Genomic DNA, 13468 nt, shown 5'->3' with positions numbered 1-13468 from the left:
GAGCCTACAATCAGCTCCAGGAAGATCAAAGAAGGTGTAAACTTCCCTGTGAGTACTGTTACAATTAGAAGATGCCTATGTGAAGCCAAGCTATCTGCAAGAAGCCCCCGCAAAGTCCCGCTGTTGAAAAAAGACGTGCTGAAGAGGTTACAATTTGCCAAAGAGCACATTGACTGGCCTAAAGAGAAATGGCGCAACATTTTGTGGACTGATGAAAATAAGATTGTTCTTTTTGGGTCTAGTGGCCGGAGACAGTTTGTCAGACGACCCCCAAACACTTTCAAGCCACAGTACACTGTGAAGACAGGGAAGCATGGTGGTGCAAGCATCATGATATGGGGATGTTTCTCATACTACGGTGTTGGGCCTATTTATCGCATACCAGGGATCATGGATCAGTTTGAATACATCAGAATACTTGAAGAGGTCATGCTGCCTTTTCCTGAAGAGGAAGTTCCAACAAGACAACGACCCCAAACACACCAGTAAATGTGCAACATCTTGGTTCCAGACCAACAAGATTGACATTATGGAGTGGCCAGCCCAATCCCCGGATCTTAATCCAATAGAAAACTTGTGGGGTGACATCAAAAATGCAGTTTCTGAGGCAAAACCAAGAAATAGAGAAGAACTGTGGAATGTAGTCCAATCATCCTGGGCTGGAATACCTGTTCACAGGTGCCAGAAGTTGGGTGACTCCATGCAACACAGATGTACAGCAGTTCTCAAAAACCGTGCTTATACAACGAAATATTAAGTGATTTCAAAGGAAAGCAAAACTTCAAACATTTTTCAGTTTATATAGTGAATGTTTGAGTTTGTAAAGAAGAATACAAACACTGCAATTTTTTTGAACAGTCTAATATTCACTTTTCTTCAATTTTTTTAGAGAAACAACACAAATTTGATATATTTTTCTTCATGTTTTGATTTGGAATAGAATGCATTTGTGTGTATGGAAATAAAAGCTATTAGAAGGATTTTGAGCTTTATTCACTTTTTTCAACACACTGCTATTATTTTGAATACAACTGTAAGTAACTTTGAACGTGGCATGGTTGTTGGTGCCAGACTAACTGGTCTGAGTATTTAAAAACTTCAGATCTACTGGGATTTTTGCACACAACCATCCCTAGGGTTTACAGAGAATGGCCCAAAAAAGATAAAATATCCAGTGAGCGGCAGTTGTGTGGACAAAAATGCCTTGTTGATGTCAGAGGTCAAAGGAGAATTGGCAGACTGGTATCAATGGTTCAGGCTGATGGTAGTGGTATAATGATGTGGAATATATTTTCTTGCCACTACCTAATAAAGTGGCCAGTGAGTGTACAAAGGCTCATTCAGACGAGTGAAAAATCAGGTGGCCGAGCTCCAGTTTTGCCACCCCCACCTGAACTGCCGCAATGCAGATGGACAGGGTTGTGCACATGGTGTGGTCACAATGTTTTGCAGCCATGACATTTTTACCTGGGGTGCACAGTTTGACAAGTGGCACTTTGTCAAACTCGCCCATTGAGTTCAGTAGGGTCACGCCACAACCACATGCGATGCACATGATCATAGTTAGGGTGGTGCAGCATTAGAGAGTTATAGCAGAACTAAAGTCTCCATACTTTACTTGTCTAATGATCCTGCGCCTGGACCAGCATCTTTTTCTCAGTGCTAGTCTTTGAGCCTCTTCATTGACCAGCAGGGAATGACCTCACGCCTGTGCATGTGCAGGAGGCTGTCATCCTGGCACTGTACGCTGATCTGTGAATGTGCAGTTCCATTTACAGCACTGGAGGAGACGGCGAGTAGGCAGGTAGGGGCATTTTATTGCAGAAGTGATATTGCATCTGCAATAAAAGCCAGGTTTTTACATTGGGACTTTTTTCGTTCTGCTTAAAATCAGGTGGAGGTGATATAATGGCCCCTTGCTGCCTTTCACATGCCGGAACGTGGATCACTCTTCAGAGCACACCACAAATCTGAAAGAGCCCGACAGCCTATAGACATTTTAGAAATAAAACACGCCTAAAATGCATTAAAAAGGGTTTTCTTGTGCCTGGGAAGCTGCAGGTGGCATGTACAGCCAGCTTTAGAAGTGAATGGCTGTATGCCCTAGTGTAAGTGCCAATGCTTCTGTACATCGACGTGTGCCCATGCATGCGTGCGGCTTATGTTTTCCAAACATGAAACTATGGTGTAAACAAGTCCTAATATCTGAAAATATCAGGGTGCATTTAGCCTTAGAATGGAGATTGTTTTAAACTCATTGCTGGGCAATGATAATATTAAGAATGCAGTAACCTGTAGCAACCAATCATCTTCAGCTTTTCAGTAGTTACAAGAAAAGTCAATGGCTATTTAACAGCTTTGGGTTACTGCACATTATTGTGTGCCTTTATTCATCTTAATAAAAATAAGTAAATGTTGCTTAGTGTGTCAAGGAAATGTTAGTATCATTAATTGGAGTTATTCTTGTGGGTGTTCCTTGATAATTAAGAACATTGATTTTAACCAAAAGCTTACAGTTAGGAACTTTGGGGTTGAGGATTTCTTTATAATGTGCTATGCTCTACTTTCCCTGCAGATTGTTTATAAACACTTGAAGGGCCCTTGCACCTTGTGTTCATGTTTTTTATGTGCATTAAACATGCTTTGAGGTACATTTCACTTGTGTTTCAGTGGCATGGTACCATTTAGATTAGATTCTTTATTATGCTTGTATTCTATACAACATTTTCCATGGTAGTTCTCAGCAATAAAAAAGAGCAGTTAATACATGCATATACTTATCCACGCCAGCTTATACTGTATATGCAGCAATATACAGTACATACACACATATATTACACACCACTAAAATGTAATCAATGGCTCTAGCAAATTAATACAAATGTATTAAAAGTATTACAAATATTATAAAACTAAAAATATACTAATACAATATTTGCATCTAAAAGGTAAAATGCATTAGCTTTCTGGGAAGTTTGTATATGATAGAGTAATGCAGTGGGTTCCAAAGTGTGGCCCCTTTGCTTGCTTCTATTCAGTCCTTGGTGCACTGTTCCTCCCACTGGTATGGTGCACAAACACCAACAATGGGGCACCATTCCTCTCACTGACAACAATGATGAGGCATAATTCCTCCCACTGAAACTCTACGATGGGCCACCATTTCTCTCACCTACACCAATGACGGGGCACTATTCCTCCCACTGACACCAACGATGGAGCTCAATTCCTTCCACTGACACCAATGATGGGGCATGATTCCTCCCACTGACACCAACAATGGGTCACGATTTCTGCTACTGGCACCAGCAATGGGGTACTGTACCTCTTCCTTCTGACCACAGGTGCCCTGTAATTTGCTAACTTTCATTGACCTCCAAGCCTGAGACATTGTTTTCTCCCACTGACGCTGGGGAATTTTCTACTCCTACTGGTCACAGTCCAACCCCTCTAAAGTCTGAAGGACAGTAAACTGGACATTTGTTTAGAAAGTTTGTAGACCCCTGGACTAATGGATAGTCCAGCTCTGGGAAAGAAACTTTACTTTACGTACTTTAAACTGTTTATATCTAACATAACTTCACTTGTTGAAAGGCACTCTATAGGTACAAGTAGGATTTTCTAAAAATGTATTACACTTGCATAGATGAGAAAAGTTGTACTTAACTGTAGGGGCAGTCTAAGGTATATTAAAAAACCTAAGCATAAAATTGGCTCAGTAGTGTTCAGATACCATATAAGTTCACCTGGGGGGAAATGTATGTGAATCTATTTTATTTAATTGAAGAGGATGTAGCAGATTCAGAAGTTGAATTTAACAAATCAAACTCAACCTTCAACTGAAAGCCCAGATTACTAGGTTGTCTTGTTTTGGGCATACTATGAGAATAATTAACTCATTGGAAAAGACTGCAACACTTGGAAAAGTGCAAGGGAAAAGAGAAGGAGGACAATTAGTAATAAGGTGGATAGATACAGTCATTGAAATTATGATGTTATTTTGCAGTTGCAAAGGCTTAAGTTCCAAACAAGTTCCAAACAAGACAAGACAAATCTATTTGGAATAACATTATCTTTGTGGTCACCAAGAGTCGAAACAGACTTAATGGCACTTCATGTAATAACACTAGTCAGTAAGGAGTGTGATTCCTTCCCTAATTTCTTAACACATCACATAAAATCCCTTGTAAGCAGAGTGATATACACTATATGGTCAAACGTTTGTGGACAACTACAATATTAGGAGTTTGTTAAATATGCCATTCCAAAACCATGAACATTGATACACAACTGAACAACACATTGAGGCTATAACAAGGCTCTGTGAAGGCAACTCAGATTCCACCACACCAAGCTCATCAAACCATCTCATTTTGGACCTGAATTTTGGGCACGGTCATGTCCTAAAACTGTCATCACAAGGTTGGAAGCACACAGTTGTGCAATATTTCTTTCTATACTGTAACATTAACAAGAACCTTCATTGGAAACACCTGCACTGAATAATTAGGAGGGGGTGTCACATAATGTTTGCCATATACTGTAGTATGGGAGATTATCAGATGTCCACACAAACTTTTGATGATATAGTGTATGTTAGAGGCATTTTCATTTCAGTGCACCACACACCCAGTTATTGTGCTTCATTTGGCCATTAAAGTATGTCATGTTAAGTCAGCCTATTCATTTTAAAAAGGTTGTCAAAACACCACAACACTCATTAAACTGGACATAGACCGATGTACAGTTGACTCACAACTGAAATTATGGTGCACTACAATCCAAGTGCATTGCAGTGTGCTACCTATGCGCGTTCGTGTCCTATTCAAAGTGAGTGGCATAGCAACACATTGTATTTCATGCCTTGTGCTAATGGTTGGTTTCACACACTGTCAGGGTCCTGTCCACAGCAGAAGTTCTGGAAGATCTGGCATTTCCATCAATACCCTGCATGGCTGCAGAAGCACACATCAGCCTCAGTTTGGTGCCAGACGGCCTTTATAAGGAGGCTCATCACTTCCTCAAGTTGCTGGATGATATAAAGCGCCCCGTGCCTTGTTCCTGTTTCCCGTTCCCTTTTTCCTGTGTTATTGTGATCTGTGATTTCCTGATACCGACTCGGCTTGCTCTTGGACCTGTCTACTCTGCTTAACCCCTGATCTGACCTCTGCTTGACTTACGGATACTCTCTCTCTCGCTTCTCTGTGTATGACCTCGGCTATCCCATCTGACTATGTCTGCTCTGATTCCCACCTGGTACTTGACCTTGGCTTGAACCGGCTATCCAGTAAATCTCTAAATCCCGGAAGGGCTTGCATACCTCGCACAGGCGCCACCTGTCTGCAGACCTATCTCCATACATCAGCTGTGCTTCTGGGTGGACCACCAACCAGCACTCCTACAGGTGACCTGTGCCACTTTGGGCCTGAACTCCCGCTGTCCCACTCTCAGGGGAGTCTGGAACTTAGCCGCAAGGGAAGCCCACACACACATATATTTACCATGCAGTAAGGCAGCGCACTGGTATCACCAGGGTCTTATGAAGGTTTGATTCTGTAGGCCAACACCTGACAGTACCATCAGGGTCCTCTAATTTGGTCAGCCGATGTTTATACCTGCAGCCCTACGCAGCTAAATCAGCTTTGACTGCTGTTATGTTACTAAAGACTGTCAGTATACCAGAGGCTTCCACTTCGCCATCAATTACTGCCACAAGAGTCTGCTGCCGAGGAAGACTAGTCACTAATGACTTCCATAGTTTAGCAAACTGCTGCCACACGAGGAAGCTAAGTTGGCAGAAACTTCTATGTTTATAGTTTCCTTTTAGAAGCACAATTTAGATGGCCAGTTGTGTCCTAACTCAGTCTACCCCACAATGCACTCAAAAAAGTTCCAGCAGCCCCCAATTGGGTCATGCACCTTGGAGTTAAGGAATGTATTTTGTCTTTGGTTTCAACAGATGTAGATTGCTCTTATCATGTTGTGCTGACTTCTGCTTGTCCAGATGCTGTATTGTTTAATAGCTCTCACCAGCAGATGCTGGGTCAGCATTCCGCACTTGGCATATAATAGTCAGTTTAGTAAACACAAGCTTCTCAAAATGTGTTAACAAGAGCTTTTAGTGTCTCTGACAAAGCAAATGGTTCCATCATTAAATTATGGGGATTTTTTTGTTTTCTGGAATAAAAAGGTAACAATTTCAGCTGGCCTAAAGAATTGCATAAATTGTTTCACTGCTTTGTTTCTGGGGAGTTTACCTCACCTTTATTATGAGAGCTGTTTTGGTTTTAAAGATTGCACAGTCTGAGAATACCCTTAGTTCTTTCATGCAAGGGATGGTAGAGTAAAAGCTCTGTTAGTGTGCTGGAAATATTACTTGGCACTGAGTAGGCCACAGCACTTACAGTACATCTCTGCATCAGTATCTGAAATCTGTAAGTGTATCTAAGGGCAAAACTTTTTTTTATTTTAGTTTGTGTAGAAAGAGATTGGTTAGAACCCATCATGTTTATATTGGCCGCTACTTTATCAAGAATGTTTTGTACTCGTATTATATGCTGGAAGCACTGGGTGAAGTCCTAGAACTCTAAGGAGATCCTTCCATAAGCTATGCATGCTGTATGGTCATTATAATAAAAGTCATATCTAAAGTAGTATAAAAACAAGCTTTGGATGATCATTTAAAGCTGAACTTCAGGGATGATATATTTTGTATACTTACACTGGGCAAGCTTGGCACAATATAGGTATACTATGCATGATATCTGATTGGAGGAGGTGGAGATTGAGACCACCTCGCCTTTCCAGCTCTTCCAGTCAGAGAAGGCTTTTCATTCATGGAGAGAAATGCATGGCACTCTCTGAATGGCAGCCATGAGCGAGCAGATCCCTGTGGTTGCTGTGCAAAAGGGAAGCTGCTTGGCACAGGACCCGGAATACTGAAGGCACTACAGTGATTGACAGCTTCCACAGAGGCTAATCAGATAACACATATGCATACTTACATTGTGTCAAGCTGGCCTATTGTAAGTATACAAAATATATCATCCCTGGAATTCAGCTTTAAATGCATTTTTGAATGCAAGTTGTTTCTTACCTCTTGCAAGTCCCTGTATAATGAAGCTGGCATATGAGTGGAAGAAGAAGAACAATGAGCCAATAAGTTCATGTGCTAATATGCTGAAAGGAAGAGAAAGAATGGTGCTGGAGAGACGAGCTCATCACTGTGCTGCTTCCTCTGTCACTGTCCAGTCACAGGCTGGGACAGGTCAAGGAACACTTGGGCTCAGAAATGGTGAGTTGTACTATGCTGGGCTTCAGACTGAGGACATCTGGTACTAGAACAAAACTACTGCAGAAGAAATCTCTGGATTGTAGGTGAATATTGTAGCAAGCGTTGGTTTTCTGATTTTATCTTTTAATGGTCTATTCCAGGGTTTCTCAACCAGAGTTCCATGGAACTCTAGGGTTCCTCAAACGGTCGCTAGGGTTTCCTTGAGCAATTTCTGCCTCTCAGATTCCTACTGATGCCAATGATCTTTTAGCTATCTGTACAGAGATACTTCTTCCCAATGGGCACAAATATAAGGAGAATTATTTCCATTCTGATGTAGAGATATAGTAACTTTTAGTAGGGGTTCCCTGAGAGAAGAAAGTTATTTAAAGAAATCCTCTGTATTTAAAACGTTGAGAAAGGTTGGTTCTGCTTTAGCCATTCCCTACTTTATTTGAAATAAAAACAAATTACTTTTATACTGTATATAATTTAAAGGAGACGCTATGTGAGGAATTTGTGGGTTGCCATTGCTGACCTCCTGAAAATATTAGTACTTGATTAGTCAAGGACTTTTAGTGAAGTCAGAACCCTTGATCTGCATTATTACTACAAGCTAGTGACAAACCAGAGATGGCCAGAAAACATTTTCAGAAGGAAGCCTTAGCAGTGGCAAACTTTTGATGAAGACTTTTCAAAATGATCTCATTTTATGCTTTCTGTATGATTGGCTATTTTGTATTTTTATATTTTTTTTAATAGGTCTTAACTAACAGCAAGACTTTAAACCATTTAACAACTCTTATTTCCCAACAAATCCATCCTGGAACAGATGTTCATATCGAGATGTTTTGAACAAAATCTTTTAAATTAAACTTGCCATTTGCTTAGTGAAAAGAGATAGGGGGAGGAGGGGGAAGTCCGTGACATAAAATAAAAGAAATTTTTGTCTGTAAGGAACATCAGTCACAGGTGCGATCGTCTGTACAAAGGTCGTCCTGTGAACTGACAGGTGGGCAGCACACACACACACCTTACTTTCACTGTCCTCTCCAGATGATCGCTGGAGCTTGGGAACATCTTCCAAGCCGGGAGAAATTGACGGAGCTCCTGAGGGCGCGTTAATCCTTTCAAGAAATTAGAGAGGCTTCTTTTAAAGATAATACAATTATGTGTCTGGTTGAAAGTGGATATTGTAATTGCACTGTTAAAGGGAAGAGGAGCTTGTGTGCAGGTCACCTCGAAATGTTGACAGTAAACAGTTTAATGCATTGTACAGGGGTCTCACTTTCAGGAGCGGATCACTTCAACTCTTCTTGCACTCACTTTCGTAGGCACACTCTAGCCTGTGGAACATTTGCTTCCATTCAGCAGCTGTTGCTCAGCAAAATTCACATGATGAGAATTTAATGCCGAACATTTCCGACAAAATATTTGAAAAGACGTGGAAGTGCTCATTTGGACTTCAAGAAAAATACTTTGTAGCCAAAACAAATCCACAAAGTGCACTAAATTTAAAGGTGGCGCAGGGAGGTGGGGTGAGCCTACGGGTGAGCTAAGTCATGGATTTTACAGTACAAACAATAAGGGAATTCTCATCTCCTACTGTCTGAATTGCAAACAAATGTCTTTCATTTATACAGATTAGATTCTGGGCAAAGTGCAGTTTTTGATAGCTGTTTTGTGACCGCTTGCTCAAATATGCCTCATTAGAGCCTTACTCCAGCTCAAATGTTTTTTTTTTCTTGTTTAGGGAACAGTTATATTTTTGTCAACCTTTTTTTGGACTGTGAGTCCAGTTAGGGAGGATTTCATTCCTGTTCCTGTGATGCCTATAGAAGAAATGGAGGGTGTAGTTCTCACTGTGACAGGAAGGCACAGACAACAATAAAAACGTTATCTCAAATTTGAACTCCTTCCTATTTTCTATCATTTTATTTAAAATGCCTTGTTTTTGTGTTGCATAGATTTCCTCTCCTGGCATGAAGACCATCATTGGGCTTAAAGAAGCCATCACTGGGCTTAAAGGAAAAATCTACTTTCACTTGAAGAAATTGATACAGCCTACAAAGGCTCTACCAAAAGTAATGCAAAAGTGGGCTTATTTTTTGTATTAGCTTACATAGGTCATTCAAATTTCACGTAATGAGGGTTGTACCGAAAGTAATGCAAAATGGGCGTAATGTTTTTATTAAGTAACATAGGTCACTCAACTTTCACATGTTGGTAGAGTAACTTTTCCTCTATAGTAATTCTTTTTTATTGCAGGTAAATAATGGATTCCAAGCAGGAGCAATGTGCTGTCACATGAAGCAGGGGTGCAGGCTGTTTGTCATCCACAGAAGGCTACAGAATGTTTACTGAGATGACACCATTGACAAGAGTAATGTTTTATCATTGGTCACTCATGTCAATGGTGTTATCTCCATAAACATTCTGTAGCCTTCTGTGAATGTTGGACAGCCTGTACCTCTCCTTCATCAAGAACTCAATGAGCTTCTGCTAGGAATCCATTATTTACCTGCAATAAAAAAGAAGAGGAAGACTTACTATTTTTATTTATTACAGGTACTTGTATTGCTCCGTCAATTTATTCAGCGCTTTACATTCACATCAGTCCTTAACCCTAACTAAGTTGTACAATATAGAGGTAGAATTACTCTCATATGTGACATTTAAGCAACCTATGTTCGTTAATAAAAAAAATGTATGCCCACTTTGCATTACTTTTGGTATGACTCTCATATACTGGTACTATTCAAGCCATCTTCTGATGCAGCCTTTCTCAACCTTTTCAGCGCAGAAGAATCCATTAAGTAACTTTCCGGACTCGGGGAACCCTTGCTAATACCGTGTTTCCCCGAAAATAAGACAGTGTCTTATATTAATTTTAGAAAATGCACTAGGGCTTATTTTCGGGTAGGTGTTATTTTTATTGACTTTTATTTATTTTTATTCACTTGGTGACACCCCTTCCGACGATCCCCGCAGGATGGATCGGATCTGCGGATTGAGCATAATGGATTGGAGTCCAATCCATTATCCTCCCCAATCCACAGATCTGATCCATCCTGAGGCGATCGTCGGCATCTAACCTAACTGATCTCTCCACCAGCTCCAAAAAAAGGTACGTTTTAAAGCAAGCCCCACCCTCTCTCTGCCCTCTTTCTCTCTCCCTCTCTCTGCCTTCTCTCTCTCTGCCCTCTTTCTCCCCCCCTTTCTCTCTCTGCCCTCTTTCCTCCCCCCCCTCGTTCTCCCCCCTACCTACTACATGAAGCTGCAATGCTGTCACCAGGGTCCGGGGATTACATACTTACCTGCTGCATACTCTGCTCGCCCCTCCAGCACTCCGACTTCAGCACCCGTGGCAGGGATGTGGACCCGCCCCTCTGCTGAAACGTCAAGGAGGAGAGGTGTCCAAAGTGCCTGCTTCAGTGTATGTCCCCTCAATGCCTGCTTTTTTCAGAAGCGGCACATACAGGGACGGACAGAGCCTCTCATGGGGCCCTGCAGTGACCCCGGATCCTCGGGCAGTGCCCGAATGGTCAGTCCGCCCCTGGTGGAGGTAGGTTTTATTTTCGGGGGCAGGATTATATTAGTGATACCTCAAAAAGTACCGCTAGGTCTTACTTTCGGGGTAGGTCTTACTTTCGGGGGAAACACGGTAATTACTATATCTACAACTGATGATACATTAGTGTGATGGTCAGTGAGAATGTTCCTTACACTTGTGGTCATTAAGAATAATTATCCCCTTACAGATAGCTAAAAAAGAGCAGTGATGTCAGTGGGAACTTTCTGAGAGGCAGAAATTGCTCATTGCTCAAAGATCCACTAGCAAACTCTGGAGGAGCCCTGGTTGAAAAACCCTTTTCTAATGTAATTTTATTTAAAATTAGCTTTCCATTTCATTCTGCAGCCAGATGTATTTTTCTGCATGCTGTGAACTTGTGACTGATAATCCCTATAGTCAGTGGATTGCTAGAAACCTAAATTAAGGGACAGTTCTCTACTTGTTGTAAGGGTCTTCTTCAAATCGCTGGGGGCTGGTAGATTTTGATGCTTGGTACTTCTGACAATATTGGTGTCATTAGTTAAGGAAGTGTCAGTGAGACAGGCACAACACTATTGTCAGAGCTAGAGCTGTCCCAGGGTTGAAGGGAATGTATGGCAATTTGTTATATATTTTCTTTTTTGTTATAAGCAGGATTTTAAAAAATAATAAATTGATCTAATTGCAATTAGTTATCCAATACTGAAACATCAGCTCTGGGTATAACGATCCTGTAAGAAGTTAAAGTAAATATAACTCCAACTAGATTACATTTAGAGGTCTATTTATAAAGGTTTTTATACAGGATCCTCACAATTCTTCAACCCTGTTTCATTTATTTTCCAGTTCAATACAATGAGAAAAATATGCGAATCGCCATGTTTTTTTTTCCTTCACTTTTTGCATGTTTTTATTGCATCTCAGTACTGCTGATCTCTTCCAGCCTCTTTCATCCACATCTCTGAATGCACTTGCACCAGCACTGGTTGCAGATTACTGCTCAGACCCAGCTTCTTGATAGTATCAGCGGTGAACCATGCCTGCATAATGTATTTTGGTACGGCTGCTTGCAGTCTCTCTAGGGAAGCATGTCAAAGGGTGACATCACAGTAACACAATTTGGAGACAGGGACAGAACATTGCCTCCGTATAACAGGTAGTGCCAAAACAAGGACTTTGATGGCAAAATTACCAGCTGCACGTATAAATAAGTTTGAAAACTATTTTGAACTGAAATTAACATGTTAAAAGTTGTATAAGATGTAATTTGGAATTTGTATTATTGTTGATACCATTTATGTTCCTGTAACCAGTATTTTCTGCAGTGCTTTATAATTAGGGACTTGTATGTGTCCTTTTGATGGAACAACATCCCTACTTTTCCCTGCAATATTTTTACTAGTCATGGTAAGAAGTGATAATTTAATTTATTTTACTCTTTTGTAGGTAATCCTGGAGTTGTAGGATTTTACAGAACATTCATGGAGTCCTTGTATTGTGGTTATAACAAGAAATACCCTGTGTGGGCCATTAGCCATGCTGGTCACTGTTCACCTCCACCAGGAATGGACATGTCTGATGGTAAGGTTTTTATTATTTTATGTCTGTTTGTATTGTGCAGTGGATGAAACACACGATATAATGACTATACTAAATATAAAACACAAGCCTGCATTGCTAGGAATAAAGAACCTATAAGGCAACAGAAGACTGGCCATGACTTGGCATAATCTTGCATGATTGACCTGGCACTAGGCAGGAGGGAGGGGCCAGGAGCTCCAGCAGGGGACCAGAGAAGAGGATTATTGGAGCTTCCCTGTGCAAAACCAATGCACAGAGCAGGCAGGTATATCATGTTTATTATTTTTTTTTAAAATGCCTTTAATATCATTTTATTTGGAATTTTTATTGCCAATGTCTAAAATGGTTAAAAAAAGTTTTATAAAAGGCAAGCAAGAATTTACATTTTTATAATATAATAGAATTTCTTCCAAACCCTGTAAATGTATATGTGGTACATTTCTGTGGGTCATTATTTTATGGCTCAGTGAAGGAGCGATGTTTACTTTGAATAGGTCTGATGGAAAAGGGTTGATCTTTGTACCCATGTAGATAAAATAATTGTTTGTCCATTTGAAAGCAAAAGATGATTTGAGGTTAGGCAGGCAGGAAGGATATGAAAAGCTACTAATTTCTGTAAATTCAATATAAAATTGAAAAGTTGTCTGTGTTTGGCCGATTCTGCTAGTAAATTTTTGAGTGTGAATTCTGGTTTGGTAGCAAAAAAATAAAAAAATTATCAGCGAATGCAACTACTTTGTGATGTAAAACTATGGCGAAGATCAATGGCAAATACCATTCTGTAGTGGAAAAGGTTGTGAGAGGGATTTGTTTACTCTGAGTATGGCCAGTGGGTTTGAATAGATGATATCTGTCTGTTGTCTCATATTACTGCCCAGGCCTATATGTTTCTGGGTTGTTTTGAGGAAGAGCTAGACCCCGTTGAAGGGCTTTTCCTCAATTCATGGTTATTAAACACATGGGGAGCCTGGGAAGCTTTGCAAGGTGAATTAAATTTATCACCCTTGTTTTATTAGCTCAGGCTTCTCTGTTTGGGATATAGTCCACTTGGTCGGTCTAAT

At 40.6% G+C, this 13468-nt stretch overlaps 1 protein-coding gene across 2 annotated transcripts in view; it reads left to right on the top strand.

Annotated features, from left to right (window-relative positions):
* The window catches only part of LDAH (lipid droplet associated hydrolase), a 356814-nt gene that overhangs the window by 69821 nt on the left and 273525 nt on the right, over nt 1–13468 (top strand). For both annotated transcript variants that reach the window (XM_089657355.1, XM_089657356.1), the window contains exon 3: nt 12273–12407. In XM_089657355.1, coding sequence (XP_089513481.1) covers nt 12273–12407 — 135 coding nt within the window. The remainder of the gene's footprint in view (nt 1–12272; nt 12408–13468) is intronic.

Source organism: Staurois parvus, unplaced genomic scaffold, assembly GCF_062004578.1.
Source record: "Staurois parvus isolate SC_StPar_1 unplaced genomic scaffold, SC_StPar_1.0 ptg000985l, whole genome shotgun sequence".
Taxonomy (NCBI): domain Eukaryota; kingdom Metazoa; phylum Chordata; class Amphibia; order Anura; family Ranidae; genus Staurois; species Staurois parvus.
Note: the sequence above shows the minus strand (reverse complement) of the source record. Positions and strands in the feature narration are given on the sequence as shown.